General features: G+C 34.0%; 1 protein-coding gene and 1 long non-coding RNA gene across 2 annotated transcripts in view; one reads left to right on the top strand and one right to left on the bottom strand.

Moving 5' to 3' along the window:
- The window catches only part of LOC117012186 (uncharacterized), a 147,816-nt gene that overhangs the window by 62,308 nt on the left and 60,731 nt on the right, over positions 1 to 24,777 (top strand). The gene's annotated exons all lie outside the window — the stretch shown is intronic.
- The window catches only part of GNAT3 (G protein subunit alpha transducin 3), a 46,931-nt gene continuing 29,679 nt past the window's right edge, over positions 7,526 to 24,777 (bottom strand). Inside the window, exons 5-8 of the mRNA XM_033088186.1 lie at positions 22,363 to 22,491; positions 9,584 to 9,713; positions 9,239 to 9,392; positions 7,526 to 7,749 (exon numbers count right to left, since the gene is read on the bottom strand). Coding sequence (XP_032944077.1) covers positions 7,559 to 7,749; positions 9,239 to 9,392; positions 9,584 to 9,713; positions 22,363 to 22,491 — 604 coding nt within the window. The 3' untranslated portion in view covers positions 7,526 to 7,558. The remainder of the gene's footprint in view (positions 7,750 to 9,238; positions 9,393 to 9,583; positions 9,714 to 22,362; positions 22,492 to 24,777) is intronic.

Raw genomic sequence — 24,777 nt, 5'->3', positions numbered from 1 at the left:
GCACTTGTAAAACGCTGTGGCTCAGCTGGGCATTTTGTTGCCACAGCTCATAAAGGTAATATAAACAGACATCTGCTGGGCCTCTGCGGAGATGGGGTCTGAAGCTAGGCAAAGACTTGATTTAGCTTAAAAAAGAAAAAAGACTTTCAATGTGAAAATATTGTTTTCAGCAGGTAAATATCGCAACACATTTTGTAGACGCTTATACGATCACCGGAAAGTCAAATTGTGCACATTCTCCATTCACGCTGTGTGAGATTAATAGATTATAAACTGGTTGTAATTTGTTCTGGTCATTACGCATGAGAAATAGCGTGTCTCTTGAAATCGCTTTAAAAATTGAAAGTGATGCTAGTTATATTTTTAGACTTAAAACACAACTGAGAGAGAGCACAGACTGAGTCCATGAACACTGGAAATTTATCGAATCTTTCTTTAAAGCTTTTTATTTTTATTTGTTTCATTAATGAGGTCCCAGGAATTGTATATAAAAATTTACAATGCCCAAATGATTGGACTTAAATTTGTGAGTTCAAGAAGGACTAATTTACTGGCAGTTCTCATTAGTTTAAAAGTACTTTTAAACTATATTTAGCAAAGGTGTTTTAGGTTGTCATGAAGCATGAGATGGTGTAGGAGATTGGATTCAGCTTCTTGACTCCGTACTTTACAGCAAGAAGACAAACTATGGAGGTTTCCTAGATTTGATTAATTTATACATTTAAGGCAAGACTACAAACTTAAAAATTTTATGATGGTTTCCCTAAGTTACACACACATACACACACACACACACACACACACACACACACACGATTAACGGAAATGATGGAACTATATCTGTATCAAAGATCACATTACTACACTTCATCAAGAATAAGTCTTTATTGATTTTCATCTGAAATCTATCACAAACAACTAAATATATTAGGTTGGTGCAAAAGTAATTGCAGTTTAGAAAGTTAAAAATAATTGCAGAGGGCGGCTGGCTGGCTCAGTTGGTTAGAGCTTGAGCTGTCAAGATTTGTGGGTTCAATTCCCTGCAACTAAAGATTGAAAACGGCGACTCCCACAACTAGATTGAAGGATAACTACTTGGAGCTGATGGCCCCTAAAGAAGCACACTGTTCCCCAATGTTCCCCAATAAAAATTATTAAAAAAAAAAAATTGCAAAAACCGCAATTACTTTTGCACCAACCTAATATTTATATATCTCAGTGAAGGAAATATTTTTATGTAAAGATATATTAAAATGTGAGAAATTTAAAAGACAACAAAATATTTGGATTACAGGAAACATACAAATAGGAGTTATACTACTATCTACTTGTATTTATAGACATTAAAGTATCATGACTCTGTTCACTAATTCTCCAAGTTATAGTGAATGCTTTGAGATGCGAGCATTTCCCAAAGCTCTGTGTGATACAACTTTGATCAGGTATATGATTCAAATCTTTTGGAATGTTACAGATAAGGGTCCTTTATAGTATAGATGGTACTAGCTTTAAAAGTAACTGATACTCTGGTGAAAACATGATTTGTTCCTCAAGTGGTTGTTTACATATGCAATTTAGAATATGTCCTATTATTCAGGGGAAAGAAGTTGCTTTTGAAAGTCTGAAGACAGTTTTAAAAGGAAGAATATAAAATATTAGTAGTAAATCTAAACAGGATACCCTTTAATTATTGTAATTATATAAACAAGGTTATGAAATAAAATGTCTAAAGGTTGATTCCTTTATTATTTTGTTTTGCTGTTTTAAAGACAGCATGTCACATGATATAATTCTGCCTTCATAAGCAGGTAGACAAAAGAAATGGTCACATTTTAAGTTTACATTGTTTTTTTTTTAGATAATGGACTAGCTGTTACAGGCCTTTGTGATGTGCTGCAGTCATTATGCAAAGACTCAAACAATCCATTTGACTTACGTCTGCTCTGGATCAGCAGCCTCCTTTCAAGGCCCCTGAGACATCCTGATGGGTCTCTTGTTACAGAGGCATCAGTGTGGTAGCACAGGCAAGAGGCATGTCACTTGCTTTTACATGTTCTTCGGGTAGTACTATCATTTCTTTGAATACTGATGGGTCTGACTTTCTCTCTAGAAGCTTGAATGATCCCTGTGATACTAATGGGATGTGGCAAGTGGCTTTGACAAAACAGAGATTTCTGACATATTTCTGTAGCCTCGTGTAGGTGGTCCCAAAGCTCGTGGGGGATGTTCAAGAGAGGACTACCTAAACAATGAATTGTTGCCCTTGAGTAGAGGCAATGTTAAGTGCTTGATTCTCCTTCCTAGGAACAGATAACACTTGGAAACCTTCAATTTAAAACTGAAAAGAAAAGGAGAATCACACATTTTAAACAGTGTTACATTTTAAATGTGAATTAAAACTCTTTTACATATCATTTCTCTCCCTGTTTTTGTTTTCTTTTAATAACTCGGTTAAAACAAGCTTACTCTGGTATCAGTTTTCAAAAGAAATTGCTGCCTTAGAAGCTGAGTCTATATATTGGTCTGTGATGATGCTTTAATCTACTCTGTTCATCCATAGGTAAGAAAAAGAGCCACGTGGAAAAAATTAAGAATTATTCAATGTCCTGCAGGGGAGCTTTGAGATTTAAACTCAGGCACAGTCCAGGGTTCCCTACAGGGACCTTGTCACCTGTCCCGGGAGGGCCGAAGGAGAAACGTAGTTCAAGAGAACATTGCCACAGATTCACAATGAATTACTTTACGAGTAATTTGCTGTTGGAATCTGTGAGTTTAATGAAGCCTTCTCATCCTGGTCCAGAATACAACTGTCCAGATACTTCCACTACTGGATTATAGCAAAACAGTGTGGTTATTGCTTAGCAGTACTTCTTTTTACATTTACAACAGAACAGAATTATGGAAAAAGAATAAGAACTTCTGCATTTGAAGTAACATATATGGTTTATATATTTTTATAATAAAAGTTTCTACTGTTTGTTTCAAGAATTGGAGATGATTATGCTTCTCTGCTATAGGTATTGCTGGGGAGTACACCATATTTGTGAATAAAAATGTGAAGTGATTGTTTCTTGAATATAATAGAGACTGACTAAACATTTGTGGACTCATTGTGATGAATGAACTGACCTACTCCATGGAAAAGAGAAGTGTTTCTTTTGCTGGCTGATAACTTGTGCTATTATAAATGTACACTCGTACATCAATATTTTTAGATAATAAAATATTCAGATTATCATTGGATAAGATAATTGTAGCATAGATCACTTTTATCTCTGGCATCCTGCATGGTGGGATTTTTATGCTAAACTTTCTATGCTAAGAATAAGTGCAATCATTTTCTCCAATGTAAGGCTTTTAATATGATAAAATGGATACAATCTTCATTGGTCTTGATAGTATAAGGATATTTAATATGTGACCATTTTTCATTTTCAGAAAAGAAAACACAACAATATACGTTGAAAAAAATGACTTAAAATCACATATGTGTGCTAGGTCTTGTTTCAACCTTACCAATTTATAAAATATGAAGGTCTTTCAAATAGAATAATCCCTTTGCCTTTATGTCTCATGTGTTATTCTTTACCTGAAAGGTGTAATAATAAGAAGGTCATTACTGTCCCTGAGAAGTAAATTAGGATCTTTTTATTTCCTTTTTCTTTCATGTGACTATTTATTTCTTAACTAATGTGACAAATGTGGTTTAAAATAAAAATTGTGCTATTACCAATGAAAAATGTGTGGGCAGCTGCTGTGCTGGCGATAGCAAAATGTCACAGAGCACTTATTTTCCTCTTGATTTGGTGGAGTGGTGATTGTGGAAAAAGTTGTAATAAGCAGAATAATGCAGTGGTTAATGTTATAGCAGAATGAAATTTTACTTTAATTTACTGAAAAGATACACATTAATAAGCAGCAATTTGTAACTATCCACAAAACATAGTTGTTAGGCATCAAATTATTTTTTTCTTCCTTTCATTGTGAGCTAATCAAGACTTTTAGGCACACTACAGATTAAGAGAAAAACACACTTCACAAAATTAATGGTAACTTAGATTTAAACAACAGTTTGAAAATGTCAAAAAAAAATGTTAGAGCATGAGTAAATATCTGCAAAACACTAAACAAATTTGGAGCTGTTTCAATAACTTTGTTATTCACAAATTTGACTAGAATAGTGCATATTATGATTATCAGAAGACTATCATATCCTACTGACTAGAAGTTCAAAATGAGCTACGGTTCTTAATAAGATTTTATTATATGTTTTATTAAAGTTACTGACAATCCAAATTTATTACGTTTGCAACATTTGGATAGAAAAACACATGATGTAAGTGTGCCCCCATGTGGCTATACATAGTTTGTAAGAATGTCAGAAAAAACCTAAATGGAAAGAGAGCCTTAACTGGTTCTATATTACCTAGTGAATACTTACTCCATTCCAAGCAGAGGGTTGGTTGTCTCTCCTACTTTTAAATTTATTCTAAGTTAGAGAAGTCACAATTATTCGCCTAGTTCTTACAAATATTTTATTTTTAGTTGCCATACATGTTAACCAACACATCTGCCTCTTATTCTGAAGTAATGTAACAGTAAAAACCATAAATTAACATAAAAATCTTATTTTTCCTTATATACATAATTATTTGATTAAGTCAAGCCTGAGTAATTCTCTGCAAGTATTTTAAAATACATTTTGTGATTGAAATATGATGATGGATCAAGTAAAATTGTATTAGGGCAGGCTCAGGGCCTGAAAACGTAGTTTGCCCATTTGTGTGATGTACATGAAGACTGCTATTTGTTTATAAATTTTGTTAATCAACAAAATATTGGATATCTATAATGTATATTGTAGATGCCACAGAATTTGAAACCTCTTTTCCATAGAGCTTCTTTGTAGAGTTGCCAACATTTCTATTTTGACGCAAAGATATTACCCAATTTATACTCCTCTTCATTTCACTCTCTAGTCACTAGTCCCACAATGCAAAGACTTATCTATTGACCAGTTCATGCTTCTGGAAAAACTCTGGAAGGAGTGGTCATTAATGACCCCGTTAAAGATAAACCCGTGCCTGATTGCTGAGTAGTGCAGTGTGTCTGCAATTCGACAAATCTTAGAAATGAATGAGTTGGGAGTGTTAAAAATCTAAGGCAAGCAGGATTTGGGGACATTCTGAGTCAGGAAGCGAAACGTCAAATAACAGGAAAGTATCAGTATATTCACTTTTAAGCTTAGAATGACAAAAATTAAGACTGCTTCTTTGAGACACTATAAATGCAAGAACCCTACTGTACAATTAAAAGGTTGAATTTTCAATTAAAATAGGTGTTTTCAATTCTTTAAAACAACTTTAACATTGCTGGTCTCAGTGACAGTTTCTTCCGACTAAAGCACAGCTCCCCATATTTTCCATTTTGTTACTTTTTTTATAGCTCAAAATGCTATGCATCTACTCCAACCATTTTTTTATTAAATATTTTAAATAATGTACAATCAGGAATAGACTCAATTTTAAGGAGAGCAATCATTAAAGAAATAATGCGAACTTTTAAAAATATTTTCTCTATTAAACATTTCTCTACTTAACTAAAATTTGTTTAGCATAGCAACTGTTTTTGATTTTCAAGAAAAGTTTCTTTAATTTCAATCACAGGATTAGAAAAAAATTGTTCATTTGTTTGTTTTTGTTTGTTTTAATAATCCAAACTTACCACTAATTTCAGTTTGGCCATTTAACATATTCTTTAAAGTGCTTAAAGAACAATATTCCATAAATAAATATTGATGCCTGTCAATTTTTTCTGCAGATTGAAATGTGTTATATATTTTTTAAAACAAATCGAACCATTTATTGCCCCACCCTTTCCACCTAGTTATCTAAAAGAGGAATCCTAAAGGTAAGTGAGAGTCAAAATCTTAATAATAGTAATATTTCAAAAAGTATCTTACTTCTTTCTGGAAAATTTTCCTCACACTGAGGGAAAAGAACAAAGTTAAAGTAGAGTAGGGAAAAAAAGACAAAGCAATGGATGAAATGATAATATTTATAACCTTAATTTAAAATTTCATAGCACTGAATATCTCTTAGCAAAATGTTGGATTGTTTTCATTTAGACATTGGTTCTTAGCCAGAAAATTTTACTGAGTGTCTGAACTAAATATTTTCACATGCTTTTTTTTTGGTCCTTGGTATCTTAGGCTCCTTAATAATTTATATTTGGCAAAGAAATTCCAAAATGTTTTTCTTATAACATATTTTATTTGACAAATTTATTTATAACTCTTTTTGTGTTTTTGAAAATAAATCCAGAGACACTCTAGTCAAAGTAACTTACTGAGCTATCTAAATCAACCTGCGCTACAGATTGGCAAATTGCTAATTTATGTTTCTTTTATCTCATCTAGACTATAGAAACCTAATTAGCTGTCTTTTCAGAGCAGTTGTACAGCTCATGCCCTGACCTACTGTTTTGACCTATATCATCTTCTGCAACTGTTGAAAGTAAAAATATTGAAACATGTTTAAAAAGTACACGTTGTAAGTGGTACATGCTTAAAAAAAGGTCATCTTTTCTGTTCATAAATAATAGGTTTTGGTTTGTAAGGCCCCAAAATAGCTTTGCAAAAGGAGGCTTTGACCATTGGCATACCGTATAACATTTAGAATGAACCACAGAGTACTAATAGAGAAGCTCAGTGTTAGTCTTCTAAAATATCTCTAACTACTCACTCTTTCTACTTCTTATCCCCAAAACCAAAACCTAGTAGTGCTAAGACATTGAGTTATTTTTTTCTCTTTTATAGTCTAGAATTAACCCTGTATCATCAATTATAATAATGTTCCTTGCTGCTCTGGAATAAAATGGGGAAAATGAGTGGTCCATGGAGAACTCTTGTTCACCCTGAAAGCCTTACATTGTGTACTCAGCCATACATGGTTTCGTTTCCAACCAAATTGGTGCAAAACGGTTATTGAAATCCTCAATTCTAAGGGTAAATTCAGTATTAATGATATTTTCTAAGTAAAAAAAAAATGCATGCATTTCTTTTGCATATATAGTTTCCCAATAGCAAGTACATGTTTCATTTTGACCAATAAAACACCACATGTATCATCTTTCAATAGTCTCGACAGCACAGTTACATTATCAAAAGAAATGAATGAACCTCAAAATCTGGATAATAATATGGATTACCTTTCATTTTTCATTATTCTGTGATTAAAAATGGGCCACAGTGCAGAAATTTATTTCTAAGCACATTCGGTGTCAGTGATATGTACTGATTTAACATTACTAAAATGTATCTGTTTTCAGACCTGAGGACTTCAAAGATACTCCCAATCACAATGTCGCAGAGTAATGGAAACTTACCCAGATATAGGCGACAATACATTAAAACTTTGTGTGAAAATTTTTTGCTTTATAATGCTAATTATATTTTTAAATAAGTTAATATCTATTAAAACTAAACACATCACATACCCTCATTCCTTTCATATCTTGAAAAACGTACATAAGCAAGAATGGGAGAAAAAAGGATTGATCAGAAAAGCCCACAATCTTTCAGATTCTCTTTGATTATTATATCTGTTACTGCATCAAACACAAACTTGACATTTTGGGTATCTGTAGCGCAGGTCATGTGAGAATAAATTTCCTTATCTTCTTTTTTCAAATTCAGGTCTAGAAACTGGTTCTTGATGTAGTTCCCAGCATCTTCAAATGTATTTGGACCTTGTTAAAAAATAATAATAATAATAAAGTAGTAAACTTTAATTGAATTAAAAATAAAATTATAACTATTGGTAAATTTTAGAATTTCACTTTGTGAGCTGCTATTTGATGTACTCTGTATTGAAAAATCAATATTGGTAATAGTCAGTTATCTGACACCTACTTTGTGCTGGGAACTATGCCTACCCACTGAAATGTAACCTCTGCATCAAAAAGCTCACAATACAGTAGAAGTAATTTTATATATATATATATGTATATATAAAGTAATTATATATGTATATCATATGACATGTATGTGAAAGGCTGTGTATGTATATGTGTACATGTGTGTGGATGTGCTTTAATATGAACTGAATGAAGAACATAAATTACACATGACTGAACTACAGAATGAGTTTGTATTTGAGCTGGACCTTGGGAAATAGCTAGACTATAGAAGAAAAATATTATGAGTGAAAACCAAAAGTGAGAGTGAGAATGGCCTGTAACACTAAACTTGATGATAGAGTTAGCAAGTGAATGTGTACTTTGGAGAATCCGGTCGAGTGGAAATTAAAGATTTATTTAGAGGAATTGTAGGAAATGAAGTAGAACACATGGTTTGGGCCAGATTAGGAACTATGTTGCTAAACCAAGCAAAGTAGCTGTGATGAGATATGTAAGACTACAGAGAATTATTCTTGACTGATGTTTTAGTAGAGTTTAATAAAGAGTCAGTGAAGGCTGTGTCGAGCAAGATTAGACTAGTAGCAGGATACACAACGGGTCAATTGGGAAAAGGCAGAAATAAAATAAGAAGGCTAATCAATACAGGGCAGCTAAAAGTGACCCGTTGATGTACTTTATAAGAGAAGTTGCTTAGTAGGGACCTTACGCAGTCTAAGACAATAGCACAAAGATTTTCCAAGGAGGTAAGATTTTGTTCCCACTTTATTGTTACTAGGAGAAAAATTCCAGGAGGGACAATCTTTAAAACAAAGAACTTGGCTAAAATCCAAAATACTGACCACACTAAATGATGACAAAGATGTGGAGCCCCAGGAACTCTCATTTAATGATGGTGGGAATGCAAAATGAAACAGGCACATTGGAAGACAGTTTGGCAATTTCTTACAAAACTAAATAATTTCTTATCATACAATCCAGAACTTGTGCTCCTGGGTATTTACACCAAAAATTATGTCCATACAAAAATCAGCATGAGGATGTTTATAGCAGCTTTATTCACGATTACCCCAAATTGGAGGCAACTAAGATGTCCTTCAATAAGTGAAATGACAAAGAAACTAGTTTGTTTATGAAACGTAATATTATTCAGCAATAAAAACAAATGAGCTATCAACCTATGAAAAGATATGGAGGGCATTTAAATGCATACTCCATTTAAAATTGAAAAATGAAAGAAGTTAGAAAATTCCACATACTGTATGATTCCAGCTATATGACAAGAATTCACTACTATGTAGTTAAAGGAAAAGTATCTTACCAGTGTATTCTGGAAAGCAGACACTAAGATGCACTTTGGTTACTTTTTCTTGAAAGAGATCTTTTTTGTTGAGAAACAGGACAATGGAGGTGGTTGCAAAGTACTTGTGATTACAGATGCTGTTGAACAGGTGAAGGCTTTCATGCATTCTGTTCTGTGTGGTTTAAAAGATGAGAATGTGTGGGATTATTATTTGCAAAATACTCATGTTGGGCATTATAAACAAGGGTCTAGAAATAACATCTTTTTTTGGAAGGCCTTAATTGTGATAGAAAATGTGGTCGCAATGTTGAAAACTACGAACTCATGTTTTTCACCCTGGCTTTATTTTCCTTTTGGACTTACCACTTCTTCATCTTCCACTAGGACCATGTCATAGGCACTGAGTGCAGCACAAAATATTATGCATGTGACACCTTCAAAGCAGTGAATCCATTTCTTTCTTTCAGATCTCTGTCCACCAACATCGAACATTCTTTAAAAAAGTAAAAATAACAGAATAACAAATTTTACAAATATCCTCTACAATTCACAGTAAGATTAATATTTAGACTTATAGATGGATGCTGTCATATCTTTAAAAGTTTCCTTTTCAATTTTTATTGATTATAGAATAAGTCTTATTTGGCCAATTTTCATCTCTAGCACTAAAAAAAGAAATTTCTTTTTTTTTTTTTTTAAATTCATGCAGACTAGAATAAAATAATTCACACACTGACTTTGGGCACCTGGGAAATTTAAAGTAGTTTAGAGTTTTGGTAAGAAAGTTAGCCTTAGGAGATTCTGATCAAAGTCTATATATAGTCTTGAATTGACAGAACCAACAAGAAGATTGGCAGCTACCATAGTTCTTATACTATGATTCACGGCTATTTTCTTAGCTCCTTCTACATTCATTCATTCTTGCACTCAACTAGTTATTTAAATTGATCATGAATTGAAAGAATTAATATTGTTAAAATGTCCTTACTACCCAAAGCGATTTCCAGAATCAATGTAATCCCTATCAAAATTCCAATGGTAATTATCACAGAAATACAACAAAAAATCCTAAAATTAGTAAGGAACCACAAAAGACCCCCAATAGCCAAAGCAATTTTGAGAAAGAAGAACAAAGCTTGAGGCATCATGTTCCCTGATTCCAAACTATATTACAAAGATATAGTAATTAATACAGCATAGTATCAGCATAAAAACAGACACATAGACACAATAGAACAGAATACAGAGCTCAGAATAAACCCATGCATGTATGGTCAATTAATTTATGACAAAGGAGCTAAGAATATATAATGGAGAAAGGACAGTCTCTTCATTAAATGGTGTTGGGAAAACTGGATTCATATGAAAAAGAATGAAACTGAATGATAATCTTACTCCATACACAAAAATTAACCCAAGATGGATTAAAAACTTGAGTGTAAGACCTGAAACCATAAAACTCCTAGAAGAAAAAATAAGTGAAAACTCCTTGACATAGGTCTTGCTGATGACTTTTTAAATCTGAAACCAAAAGCAAAAGCAACAAAAGCAGAAATAAGCAAGTGGGAATATATTGAATGAAAAAGCTTTTGCACAACAAAGGAAACTATCAAGAAAGTAAAAAAAGCAACCTACTAAATAGGAAAAAAAATTGCAAGTCATATATCTGGTAAGGGGTTAAGAGTCAAGATAAATAAATCATACAATTCAATAGCAAAAAACAAACAACACATTTAAAATTGGCAGACTTCCTGTCAAGATTTCAGAGTAGGTAAACATTGCACCTGCCTTCTCTCATGACCACTTTAAAATTAAACTACAGAACAGCCATCACTGAGAATCACCTGGAGTCTAGCTGAACTGGAGTGGCAGCTTTCTCCCAGACAGAAGTGCTGACAGAATCCATTGTTTCTTTGTTGAGCCCTCTACCTCCCAGCATGCTGACACAGGTGGCTTCCATATTTGAGTCTCCATCAACATAGCTAACACCATTCATCCACCAGGTCCTGAATTCCTTCAGACCCTGCCACACCCAACTTTTTGGTACAAGCTGCTTCCAGTGGCTCTTCCATACAAACGGCCGGTTTTGGCTGCAGACTTTCCTAAAATTTCTCAAAGTTTCACAAAACCCAAACAAGCAGCATCTGGCTTTAGTGTGTCCTGTACCTCTTGCTGAGCAGTCCCATACCCGACACTAGTGACAGCTAGATTCAATTTGCAGCTTGGCCTCTCAAGGCACCTACAAGCCCAGCGCTGGTAACAGCCATCTGCAGATTGCTTTGTGGCTCATGCTAGGTGTTCCCAAGAAGGACAGAGGCTGTGGCTGAACCTGGCCTATGGAGGGGCCCTGGTGCTGGCACATTCCGTGGTCAGAGTCAGACTGAGCTGGAGTATCACCCGGTCCTCCCTGAGGATGACACACAGAAAGGGCAGACTGGGCAGGTACCAGAGCCTTGCTAAAGCAAATCCTGCTCCATAGGGTCAGCCGCTGAACAGCTCTGCACTGCAGTCATGGTCAGTCCTCACAACCAATCAGCCTGAGGCTGCTGTCAAAAGATGAGGAATAACAAGTGTTGGCAAGGATGTGGAGAAAAGGAAACCCTTTTGGGAATGTAGATTGATGTAGCCAGTATGGAAAACAGTATGAAGGTTCCTCAAAAAATTAAAAATAGAAATACTATGTGATATTGCATTTTTATTTCTTGGTATATAAGCAAAAACCCCACTAATTTGAGAAGATACATGTATCCCCATGTTCATTGCAGTATTACTTACAATAGTCAAGAAAGATATGGAAGCAACCTAATTGGTCATTGATAGATGAATGGATAACCATATATCTATGAAGGAATATTATTCAGCTAGAAAAAAAGAAGAAAATCTTGCCATTTGCAACAACATGGATGGACATTGAGAGCATTATACTAAGTTAAATAAGTCAGAGAAAGACAAATACTGTATGATATCTCTTATATGTGGAATCTAAGAAACAAATAAACTCAAGCTTATAGACACAGAGAACAGAGTGGTGATTGCAAAAGGTAGGGGATGGAGTTGGGAGAAATGGTGAACTTTTATTTTTGTATTTTAGTTTAAATAAATCAAATAAAATTTTTTTAGAAAATAATTATTTTTTTGTATTCTACGTACTAGACATTGTTCAATTTTTTTTGTCTTCTACGTACTGACACAAAAATGGAAAGATTCAGTTGCTATCTTCAAAGAGCTCTCTGTTGTAGAGAGAAAAATAAATAGGTTATTATTATTTAATAAATATTGTAATATGCAAGGGAGAATGTGAGCCCAGAGGAAGATAAGTCAGCCTGAGGGATCATAATACTTACTCAAAGGAGATGTTTGAAAGTTTGGACTTTCCTCTGTTTTGGTGTTTTGGGAAAAGGTACCATTGTGGACATAACAGCTAAATACGGAAGTTGGGAGCTACATTTTTAATCCCTCTCTTCCCCTTATCCTCTGTATGGAACATATCCAAAATGCAATTTCTAACTCATCCTCTTCTTTTCAACTCTTCTCCTCTTGTGTAAGCCACCAATGTTTGTCACCAGTGCCACTAAAAGACTTCTACTTTTCAATGGCTTCTGTTTTCCCTTCAGAATCAAACACAAACTGGTTGATGACCACTAAAGCTCTAGCTGTTTTGGCTCTTACTTACCTTTCCAAGCTTAGTTCATACCACTTTCCTCTTTTTATACAGTCCAATCACAAGTCTGTTCTTTCAGTTCCTTTAATATAAACCTGATTTTTTGCTACCTCAGGACTTTTGCACTTTTGTCTCCTTTCCATGTGACATGATTCCCTTTTCCCTTATGTAACACTTCTTTTTTTCTCTACTTAATAGGTCTTAGTATGAATATCTCCTCCACAAAGAAGGCTCTCTCCATCACTCATTTACATTCCCTCACATCTCTCTCTTTATTTCCTTTACAGTAATTGTCACAATCAATTGTTAACTGGTTTATTTTTTACCTGTTTTATAGAATAGTGGCCTCATGAGGACAGGGACATTTTCTTTATTAGTGATGTATATTCCCTCTGCCTGATGCATAATAGACATGCAATAAATATTTGCTAATAAATGAATACATTCCACGTCAATGGGGTGGGGGGGTATTTTTATGTAAAGTGCATATGCAAGTCATCAAGAAATGAGAGAACATGGCATGTTTGAAGTAAGCAAGTAATGTATATTTTTGAGAACATGAAGATTAAGGTAAAAATATTGAGATATATGGCCTGATAATTATTCATTTATTCATCAAATATTTATTTATTGTGTCAGGTATTAGATATTAAACCTCAAGAAGATTCTAATCTGGTGGTGGTAGTGGTATGTGTGTATGTGTTTGAGAATAGACTTAACACATAGGTATTAGGGAGTGTAGGGGGTGGTTTGTCATTTGAAATGGAGTGACTAGAAACTGCAGAAGATGATAGTTAGGCAAAAACCTAAGAAAATTAGGTTTGAGGGATTGAGACAAGTGGATGTCTTAGGGAAGAATGTCCCAAGTGGAGGTAACAGAGGAAAGAGCAAGAGCAAATGATTTGAGCAGTCAAGAAGTCTGAGGTGTCAGGCAAGAAGAAGTCTGAGGCCAGAATTGGTGTTAGGCCAGAAATATATTTACTGGGCTTTCGTATTACAAGAGAAGATTAAATTTTATATTGCAGTCAAGGGGAGACTATGAGAGAGTTTTCATGGGAAATTAACAATATTCATTTGGTTTGTTTGCTCTTATGTTAGATCACTTTGATCTGAGTCCAGAACATAGTTTTATTTTTTTTTAAGTGTGTTTTTCCAGGACCCATCAACTCCAAGTCAAGTAGTTGTTTCAACCTAGTTGTGGCTCAGCTCACACCAGCCCATGTGGGGATCGAACCGGCAACCTTGTTATTAAGAGCACCGCGCTCTAGCCAACTGAGCCAGCTGGCCGCTCCCAGAACATAGATTTGATGAGGAAAAGAGGCAAAGCATGAAATTATGGGGCTGATGTAATTGTTTAATCAAAAGATATTACCTAGAAGCATTCAAGCTGTACAGAGATTTCAAAGGTAATAACTATACTTAGAGTAATAAATGTCAATCGGCTGGCTTATTAAAGCTAATTGAAAGTACAGTGCATTATATTTCTTTATGCTTCATATTTCACATGTCAAACAAGTAGAGAACAGGTATACGGAACTAAAAGTCTTCAAATATACTTGTATATAGGATGGATAGATAGATAGATAGATAGATAGATAGATAGATAGATAGATAGATAGATAGATAGATAATGCACCAATTCAAATCACTCCAGTAGTAGATTAAAAGAGAAGATAATCACAATATTCAAGACAATATTTAAGAGTTCAATAGTTATGTGGTTTAGAAGTTTAAATGTGTCAATAAAGACTATTATATGTGCTGCTGATAACCAAACCCTCTACAGTTGCAGACTTGCAATACAAACGGAGGTAGAGGTTGGAGTTTTGACTTTAAGGCTATATTATGTGAAAGTTAGTGAACAAATTTAATTTTTAAAAATCAGTCAACATTCTTATGAAATAAAGGATAATAACTATGCATTCAGACTTTTAAATTTTTAGACAATGTTACTTTTGACATAAAATTACTTTTGACATAAAAGTAATTTTAGTCTTTTTTAATTTTAAAAAATAGAGCTTTATTACTTTGTTGAAACTACCTTTATTAAAATAAACTATAAAATGTGGGAGAAATAGAAATAGTTCAGATCATGACTTATATTTCCTCTATAAATTTCCATATCAGCATTGTAATGTTTTAATCTTAATATAACACAACTAATAAGAGTTTACTATTTGCCAGGCATAAGCTACAACAATTAACTCATTTAAATGTTACCATAAACTTATAAGGTAGGTATGATTCTTATTCTTATTTTTCAGATGAGCCCTTTAAGCAGCTAGCCCAAGGCTGATTAATTCAGCTAACATTTGTTGAGGCTGCTAAGTGTCAGGTGCCATGATACGTTCTGTGGGAATGATAATTATGCTGTGGAAGTTGTCAAGCTTTATTGTGAATCTCATTAAATTTAAATCCATTTGCTTAGACCAGCAGTCCCCAGGAAATACATAGTTTCTACAGTTAGCTATCAAACACTCATCAATGAATTGCAATTATTACTGTGGAGTCTATCCTTCTTGCTCAGGTCAGACAGTAGTTGTATGTGTTGTCAGACAGGTTACTGGGCAAAAATTTAAAACTCCCCTTTCCAGGAGTTTTGTTCCATTCTTTTAATACAGAAAGTGTAGACCATCTGGAGTCTAGGTGTTGCACATATTTTTCATTTAATCATATATAAACATATGATGAATCTTGTTGGCAAAGAAATGTGATACTGTGATGGAACAAAAATGTATTAACTTGTGGACTAACTTGATGAGTTGAGGATGGAGTGCACATCACTACGTTTAAACTCCTGCGGGGCTTTCAAATTAAAACCACCCCTTGTATTTCCATGCACTAAATTCTGACACATAAGAACCTCCATAATTCATTCCTTTTTTTTTTTTTTTTTTTTAGCTCTAATCCTCTCCTCAGGGTTTGTTTCGATAGTTCGATAGTGGGCATCCTATAACGGAGAGCTAACTAATCATGGAATCAGAACAAAGGTCATGGGATGAATGGAATATTTGTACTGAGAAAGCCCAATGTTCAAATTCCACAGCTGGGATGACAGTGCAGTAGGAATCAAATTCCAGGATACCTTGATTAAGTTTTCTCAACTAAACAGGGCTTGGGTTAGTCGAGTTAGCATTTGTTTGGAGCTTCTATTTCTATGTTTTTTTTAGCCATCCATTCTGACGGATATGTTCTTCCTATAATCACATTTATATTTTCAATAAGATTATATTCAAATCTTGCAAATCTGAGTATATTCTTCAGGTGACTTTTGATAATTGCTCAGATTCCCTGCATGTTAACTAAATATTTCACTTTAGAGAAGATAATCTTATTTGCCTCATGTTGAAAGTTTTTTAACTTTTAAAATAATTTTTACAGGGAGTCCCTAGTAATAAAAACATTATTGAACTGAAATGCTCACTAGCAAATCATACCAATGGCTGGAGTTTTGCTTTTATATTGATTCTCCTGGATATTATGTTAGTCCTAAGAAAAGTTACATTATTTTCCCTGCTGCTGTAGTAATTTATTTTTCACACATCTCTTCTCAAGTCAGCATTTCCTCTAAATTTTAATTTTGGGCTTATTTTAGAGGTGTAAAGCATTATATCTTATTGAAACTTTTTGGAGATTCCCTAAATAGAGCATTTCCTTACCAGTATATTTCACTGAAGAAGTATTTTGTGTGTGTGAGTGTGTGTGTGTGTGTGTGTGTATTCCATCATGACCATTCTGTGAAAAACACATATGCTTGTTGATGAACATTTGGTTTGGTCAAATCTATATGTACAATTAATGAATGGACATGTTATACAGTTTGAATATTCTTAATTCCCTTAATTATTAAGGTAACTAGAGCACCTAAATGATATTGAATGGAACTTGCATCCTAATTTGTACGTAAGGGGTTGTTGTTGTTTTGTAATACATATTTCCTTATTAAGTCTGATATTAAAGTTAGGATTCTTAAATTGAAAAAAAAAGTGCCTGAAATGTATGATGCAGCTAAAAATTGACCACCCATGCTTTTAAGTGACAGCTGAATACTGATTTGTTAAGTTGCACATAGCATTAATATCGGGCAAGGCATCAGAGTTTTATGGCTTTATATTAAACAGTTGACTAAACAGTTGAGTTTATAGTCTATTTTAAACAGTTGGGAAAGCTGCTGAGTTTTATGGGTTTAAGATAAACAATTGGCTAAATATTTACCACACAATATTATTCATACTTCATATCAGAATAGATTATTATTAAATAATCTGCCCTTTATAGTGCTTGCAAAATCATTACATAATTTAGGATAGCTAAAAATCAATAATGCTATTGCAGCTAATTTATCTGTTAGATGTTTTTGCTCATCCCGTAGGCACGTGACTCTCTTAGAAAAATCATACTTTCTGACATCTTCATTTATTTGACCACAGAATAATAAGATCTAATCTGAGTAGAAATTTATTTTAAACTATTTTGTGGAGTGGATTTATTCCAGATATTTGGTTATATCTCAATTGGTATAACTTCTTAAGATGGCTACATATGACAGGGCCAATAGGCGGATCTGTGTCATCACTACCCGGCCATAGCAAAATGACCTAATGGAGTCTTTCTCTTGTGCCCAGTTCTAAAAATCAGGGTAGATACTTGCAGACACATCATATATGCACGGAGATCATTCTAAGTTTCTTAATTGTTTGTGGTTAAAACAACAAAATCGAAATGTAAAGTAGCCAGGGTCTCTAAACTTCCATAATTGTTCAGTGTTCATACCATTGTATACTTTCTACTAAGTGTGTGTGTGTTTGGAACATTAAATGCCCACTAGATAATTATTTAATTATTGAATAATTTAACTAATTAAGTCATTAAAATAAATTACATCACTAGGATAAATTACACCGTATGTTATATAGATTATTATTTGGGTAATATTAACCACGAGCATACCTGAAACAAATAGTATACATGAGTTATTGCTCTAAGACACCTCATAAAGAATAACAAAGCTAAGTTGAGTATAGCTGCTGTGTAGACACCAGACTCATTCGTTCCTGAGCTAAGATAACTCCTACCCCACAGACATGAACACACTAGATGATTCAACTTCAAATTCAGTAAAGTTATAATTTATTTCATATTGGATCCACTTGAATGTTGTTGAAAATAGCTATGTTAAATTTACAAAATATACAGCTCTATGTTGTAATATTTGCTGACCTCTTTTCCTTGGCTCCCTTCTAGTTTTGTATTCTTTCAATTTCTGTTTCATAATCATGGAGCACTTAGGGAGAAAGTGACTTCTCTATAGTTGTTTAATAAATCCTTGTATATCTATAAATTCTTTGTTCTGAGGAACTATTTTATAGCAAAAACGGGCTCAAATTTGCATTGTATTTTCCATTTATATAGACTTTAATATCTGTAATGATAATTTATTTCATCAGTTTGACAATTGGAGTTCTGGTTTGATAAGAATTCTAAGGTAATTTCCATTAAATTAGATGATACATGAAGGTGATACAGTACTTTGGCAGAAATAATTTTTCACTTTGAAGTTTCTGTTTAAAATTCTGGAGTTCTCTAATTTAATATGTAAATTAAGTCTAATTTTAAATAGTCATAAGATGATTTATGCTATGTGAATACAAATCAATGCTAATGCAATATATTTTGTGAATATATGTGAATACCTAGCCACTTACTAAAATTAAGTTGAAAGGTACATTATTTTTATACTTTCTATGTAGAAATACTACAAAATTTTAAACTACAAAAACCTGCATGCTTTTAGATAATTTTATTCAGTACTTCCCCCCAAAAGGTGATTTAACTGTAAGGTTTATTAAGGGATTAATATATCTCAATTGCAATGACTAAACTTAAAAACATATTTAAATGATTTAAAGAGTTCCATAAAAAATATAATTGTGGTTTTTATATTTTATAGTAAAATTTAAATATGTTCAAAATTTTACTGTTCAAATACTTTTTTAGAGAAATTCCATGCATTCTCATAGAAGATGGCTTTAATAACACACCCTCTTGAGTAAGAAAGAAAGCAAAACCTATAAAGCAGGAGTGTCCAAACTGCGGCCCGTGGGCCAACTGCGGCCCACAATCCATTTTTAATTGGCCCGCAGCAAATTCCAAAAATATATTTAGTTTACTTAAATAAACCAGGTGAGGCAATACGTACTTCACCTCGAGTGAGTGGCCCGGCTGTTTGTGCATTTTACCGCATATGGCCCTTGGTAAAAACCATTGAAAAGAGTTTGGACACCCCTGCTATAAAGGAAACAAAAGAGCTCAACACCTGTTCTACTGAATGGCAAAGAGGTAGTAGTCGTGTAGTATTAAAAATATTATGTCAAAATAAGTGCTAACTTATTTTGGGCTTCACAATCCATTTCACAAATACCATACATTTTGGCATTGATACTGTAATAGAGAATTAGCAAAACCTTTCTCATTCCTCCATAACGGCCAGCAATATATGAAAGCAAAATAGGAGAACAGTTACCTAGATGACTTAAGACAATGCTTCACAAAATTAACCACAGAACTACAGAACAGTAAAATAGTCTTGCACCAGTGGAGGTCTAGGGGTGTAATCTGAAGTGGTCTATTCTGAGAAATGTACCTTCAAAACAATGCTTTTATTTAAAAAAAAAAAAAAAAAAAGCAAATGTATTCTGCTCAGAATATTTGTTTTCAAAATTTGTGAATATTTATGTTATTTAGTAGTGGATGAAATAGAAGTTCCAGGAAGTGAACATGATTTCTGAGGTTTTTGTGTGTTCATTGGCAATCATCATCTATCCCGGTTTTAGAAGCATAGACTTGTGAAGTCCCACAGAACCCTTCCAACTCAAAGATATCTCTTCAACAAGTTGGCATTTCATTTAATTCCCCCTTCCTTCTTCTCTCTGAAGGGTATTATGAATGATCAACAATATTGGAAGAAGCACCTACTTTATAAAAAAAAAAGAATGGATTCCAGCCCCAATTTACCCATAGCCCATCAGTGATATGCAGTGTAAGAAGTTAGAAATCTGCGCATTCTATTCACATTTGTAGCACTTCTATGTATTATCTTGGGGAAATCTTTCACCTTGTTTTACTTCCATTTCTTGATTCTTTACCCTACAAACTCATAGCAATGTCCCATTCATCATGTTACAGTGAGGGTGTAAAGATAATATACATAGAGTGTTTGGCATAGTGCATTTCTTCATCCAGCAAGAATCGACTGTATGCCCACTCTGTGCTAGCCATGGTGATAATTACAGAAGCTGGAGCGATAAACAGATATGACCCCTGGCCCTCTGGAGCTCAGAGCATCTGAGGCAGAAACAGAAATAAAAAGAGCAAACTGATAAAGAAACAAGGCAATTTCATATATTAGGAAGTTTTTAAAAAGATAAAAAAAATAGTGTGATATATCTATGGTGTCACGGTACCGGCTCACACTGGCATGGCTAGTAAGAGCTGTTTGTTTGCATTTCTCCCCAACTCTGCATTTAGCAACTTCATGTTGGTAGGTTAAAATTGGCCACTGCCATGGTGTTTATACCAAAGAAATCATCAAGGGCCACAAATCAGTCTTTCCTCTTCCCCCTGCCCCTGAGAGTCTGTCTGTTTACCAGCATACTGCGGTGTGGTAGCAACAGGGATAAGCAAGGATGATTAATAGATAGGATGGTCAAGGCTCACTGAGGAGATGGCATTTGATTTGAAGACTTAATGATAAGCAGGAGCCAGTCCTTGCAGAGATCCAAGGTCAGAGCATTTTAGTCAAATAAAACAGCAAGTGCAAAGGCTCTAAGGCTTGGAATGTTCAGGAAAGAGATAAATAAAAGAAGATAATTTATGATAGTGACTATTTCTGAGAAGATACTAAATTGGTTCGTGTTATAGAGAATGACCGGGGCTGTGAACTTCTAGGTGTTCAACATGTGACATTAATTTTTAAAACTGGTTTATGATCCAGACAGTCTATGATCCAGAAACTTCATTAACGTATGCAAGAGAAGCTAACATCAGGTTATAACTTTCTGCTAGAACTTTACGTTAGTCATCTAATCTTTACAGCAAACTCATTAGACAAGTAGAGAATAGGTAACTTTGTTCCTCAACAACTGCTACTAACAAATGGAGAGGCCGGGGTTGGAAACTCGGTAGGACTAGACTCAAGGCCTACACCTGGCTTCGAGTCTGTGTTTCAGAGAGAAATTTGGAGAGGAGAAGGAGAATAAGAATGAAAACGGAGTGTGTCGAAAATGCTTTGATAGGCTTAGGAGGAGCAGAGGGAAGAATCAGTTGGACGTGGGGTCTCAAAGGAAATCCCAGAAACTGAATCAAAGATCAGGTTCTGGAGAAAGTTGTTGCCAAAGAGGACCAGCACCACAGTGACGACAGGGCTAAAGAAACTTCGATCCCAGTCTTTGCAGTCCCGTTATACTGGTTTGATTGTTGTGTCATTTTTGACAAAAAATAACTATTTGTGGCCTGAAATTTATGGATAAATTTTGAAGAACTTTTTTCCATATTACCTTGAAAATATCTTGGCCATCTATGTAATAACTAGTCTAATTAGGTATTATTTATCACCCATTCTAATACTTAAAATATGTTAACGCTTTTGTCCTGCTGAAATAAAGTTTTCCTCACAAACTGATGCAAATGATTTGTCACTTTTTTCTAGGTTTTCTACTTTTTAAAAGTATTCACATTATTGCATATATGAATGACTATATTTTATTGACTTTTTTCTTTACTAAAGGCTGTATGTAGAGCCTGGTTTTAATGTTTAATACTCTATTTCATCCACAACTCATGGAGAGAGATGCTTAAGTGTTAAGGGACGTTTTCTAACACTATAGTATGGATTTCTATTTCTGGGAATAGTAATTGAGTAATTTTACAATAAAATTTCTAGGAAGATCTTGATAATGCAAGGACAATGAAAATAGTTGACTCATTTACATACCCAAACAATTCTTATAAAATAGGTCTTGCTGTTCTAGTAAATAGCATCACATTCAAATAATTCTCTATTATTTGCATTTTTAAGTTAAGGAAACAAAGTAATAAGAATATTTCAAGCAAATGGAAGAGTAGGAAGGCAAAGGAAATAGGATCTCTGACACCTGTTGCTTAAATGTTACTTAAATATGTTTCTTTTTTTTCCCCCAAAGTAGGGTATCAGTTTCAAGTATGAGGAAAATAAAATTGAGTTCCCAACTGCTCAAGACAGAGGTGTTTTTCTTGGAGGGAAAGACAAGACTCAGGATGAAAGTTTATGTGCAAGGCTACAGGAGAGCAATAAAGGACAGTGGTACAAAGTAAACTGGGCCTAGTGAACATGCCCAAGGACTCACTGCACTTGAACATGGGTTAGCGCTTTTCTCTGTGAAGAAATATGGAACCTGATGCATATTTCTGTTGATATCTAGTTAGAAAAGATATTTGATCATACCTGAAATGCAAGTCTTTAAAGGAGAATTGAGTTTCAATGATTCCAGTTGTTTTCACTCGAGAATGTAGAACATCTTGCTCATTGGGAACATATCCAGGAGCTGTTATTCTATCCAAATCATTAAGGTAGCTAATGAAAACAAAAGAAAAAAAAAGCACATATACTTTTAACTTTTCATTTGAAGATACCAAGATTCAGTGAAAATGAATTTTTTGTTTAAGGTCCATTAGAATTATTAAACTCTAGGCAGGTGATTTTCTAACTCGGCTAATCAGAATTACAAGAGCCTGGTGACTGGGTTGTTGCCGAGTGCAGAGTGTGGTACACAGCTGTCTCTGGGTAGGGGCCTCTTTTAAAGGTAGGCAGATAAATGCTGCCTTAGCTTGTATTGTATGAAGCATGTGTGATAAATTTGTTGGTGTATACCATATTTCCCTGAAAATAAGACAGGGTCTTATATTAATTTTTGCTTCAAACAACACATTAGGGTGTATTTTCAGGAAATGTCTTTTTTTTCCTGTACAACAATCTACATTTATTCAAATACAGTCATGTCTTCTTCTGGAACATCATCATAATGTACTAAATGTGTTCGTCTAGCTGACGATCTTAACTGGGACTTATTTTTGGGGTAGGTTTTTTTTTTCCGGGAAACATGGTAAACAGATGTTTGAGAGAAAAGTTCTCTTTATAGAACTTTCATCATCCCCCCAAAAGCTATCTTTTAATGGTGGTCCCTGGAATAGTGTCAAAATATTGTAGTTTGTATTTAGGCACTTTGGATTTTAAAAGTGATTGGTTTTAACATTATATATTTTTTTTTTTAAATTTCCTTTAAATCTATTTTTTTAACTGTTATTTATTTAAGTGTGTTTTTTTCAGGACCCATCAGCTCCAAGTCAAGTGGTTGTTTCAATCTAGTTGTGGAGGGTGCAGCTCACAACGGCCCATGTGGCAATAGGCAAACCTGGTGTTACGAACATCGTGCTCTAACTAACTGATATAACGGGCCACCCCTTCACATTATAATTTGAAGGTTGTTGTGTTGTTTCTCCACTGGTTGTCTAGGCTAGGACTCTGAACAATTTTTAGTAACTGCCATGATTATATCCAGTTAGCTCCACAAAAGGAGACCCTTTTGACTTTCTTGCTGATTCACACTTGAACTAACTCATACAATTGCTGACCCACCCCTGAGCCAGCACTCCTGGGGGCAGAAACCTGAACCTATACACTGTAGCCATTCCTACCTTTTCTTCTCTTCCATCAGTGCATCTGTGACCCACTCTATCCCTACAACCATATTTAAAAACGCTACTGTTATCAGGCTAAATACTGTACTCTTTCTGCCCACAGGATCTAGGAGTGGTGAGAGCCAGCAATAAGCGATTAAGCTGTGTGCGCTATAAGAGTCTGTTAGATTAGATAAAAGAATCTGCTCTTAGTTTCATCCTTGAAACCAGATAATGTCTTAACTAAAACAATGTGTTTTATTGACTTAAAAACAGTTGAAAACCACTGTTCTAAACTTTTAATGCAAAGGCTTTAGTAGCTTAGCAACTTGGCTATTTCTGTGAAATAGAGATAGCAATAGCCTGGTAAGGTTTTCATGACAAACTTGACCATAATATTTAACAAGTTTATGCAGAACCTCCAATAGAAAGATCGTGATGGGCATCCATCCATCCAGACAGAATTTGAGAGGTAGAATCAAACTGAATGTTAGTTATTATTCAAAATTGAATTTTTCAGGGACTAATTTGTAGAGCTGTTATATCTTAGCACCTAGCACAATGCTTTAAAAAAAAACAAAAAACTAATTTATCATTAAAAAAATAAATTCAACAACAATATATAGAATTTATTTTTGGAAGATGTTTCTGCTTTTGCGTTGAAATAAACTAAGGATAGCCAAGTGCCACAGAGGGATTTGGCCATGGACAAATAGACAGTCACACTTTAGAAACCCAAGTGTGTATAATGTAAAAATTTATCACCATTTATTATTCTAATACAGATTAAGGTTTTTTTTTTAAAAAACGGAGACAAATGGAGATATAAATATATCATAAAAAAGTATCCGAAAACTTTTCTAGCTTATCTATTTTCTTTTTTTATTATGATATGGAATGTTCCTTTTAAAAATTTTTATTTTAGTTTATCTATTTTCTATTTTGTGAATCAAGTTCCTATGTGAATTCTGTATTAACTATGTTTGCATGCGTGGTAGGTATACTGCTGGTCATGCCGGAACAAAAACAAAACAAAAAGAAAAGAAAACAAAAACACACCTGCCGTGATAGAGATTAAATTCATTGTAATGAGTTAAATGAGCGTTGGTAAAGACACATTTTAATGTACTTTTATTTGCATGTATAGATGATTTCAAGCCAAAGAGAAGCTTTAGCAGAGTAA

This window comes from Rhinolophus ferrumequinum, chromosome 20 (assembly GCF_004115265.2).
Source record: "Rhinolophus ferrumequinum isolate MPI-CBG mRhiFer1 chromosome 20, mRhiFer1_v1.p, whole genome shotgun sequence".
In the NCBI taxonomy this organism is placed as follows: domain Eukaryota; kingdom Metazoa; phylum Chordata; class Mammalia; order Chiroptera; family Rhinolophidae; genus Rhinolophus; species Rhinolophus ferrumequinum.
Note: the sequence above shows the minus strand (reverse complement) of the source record. Positions and strands in the feature narration are given on the sequence as shown.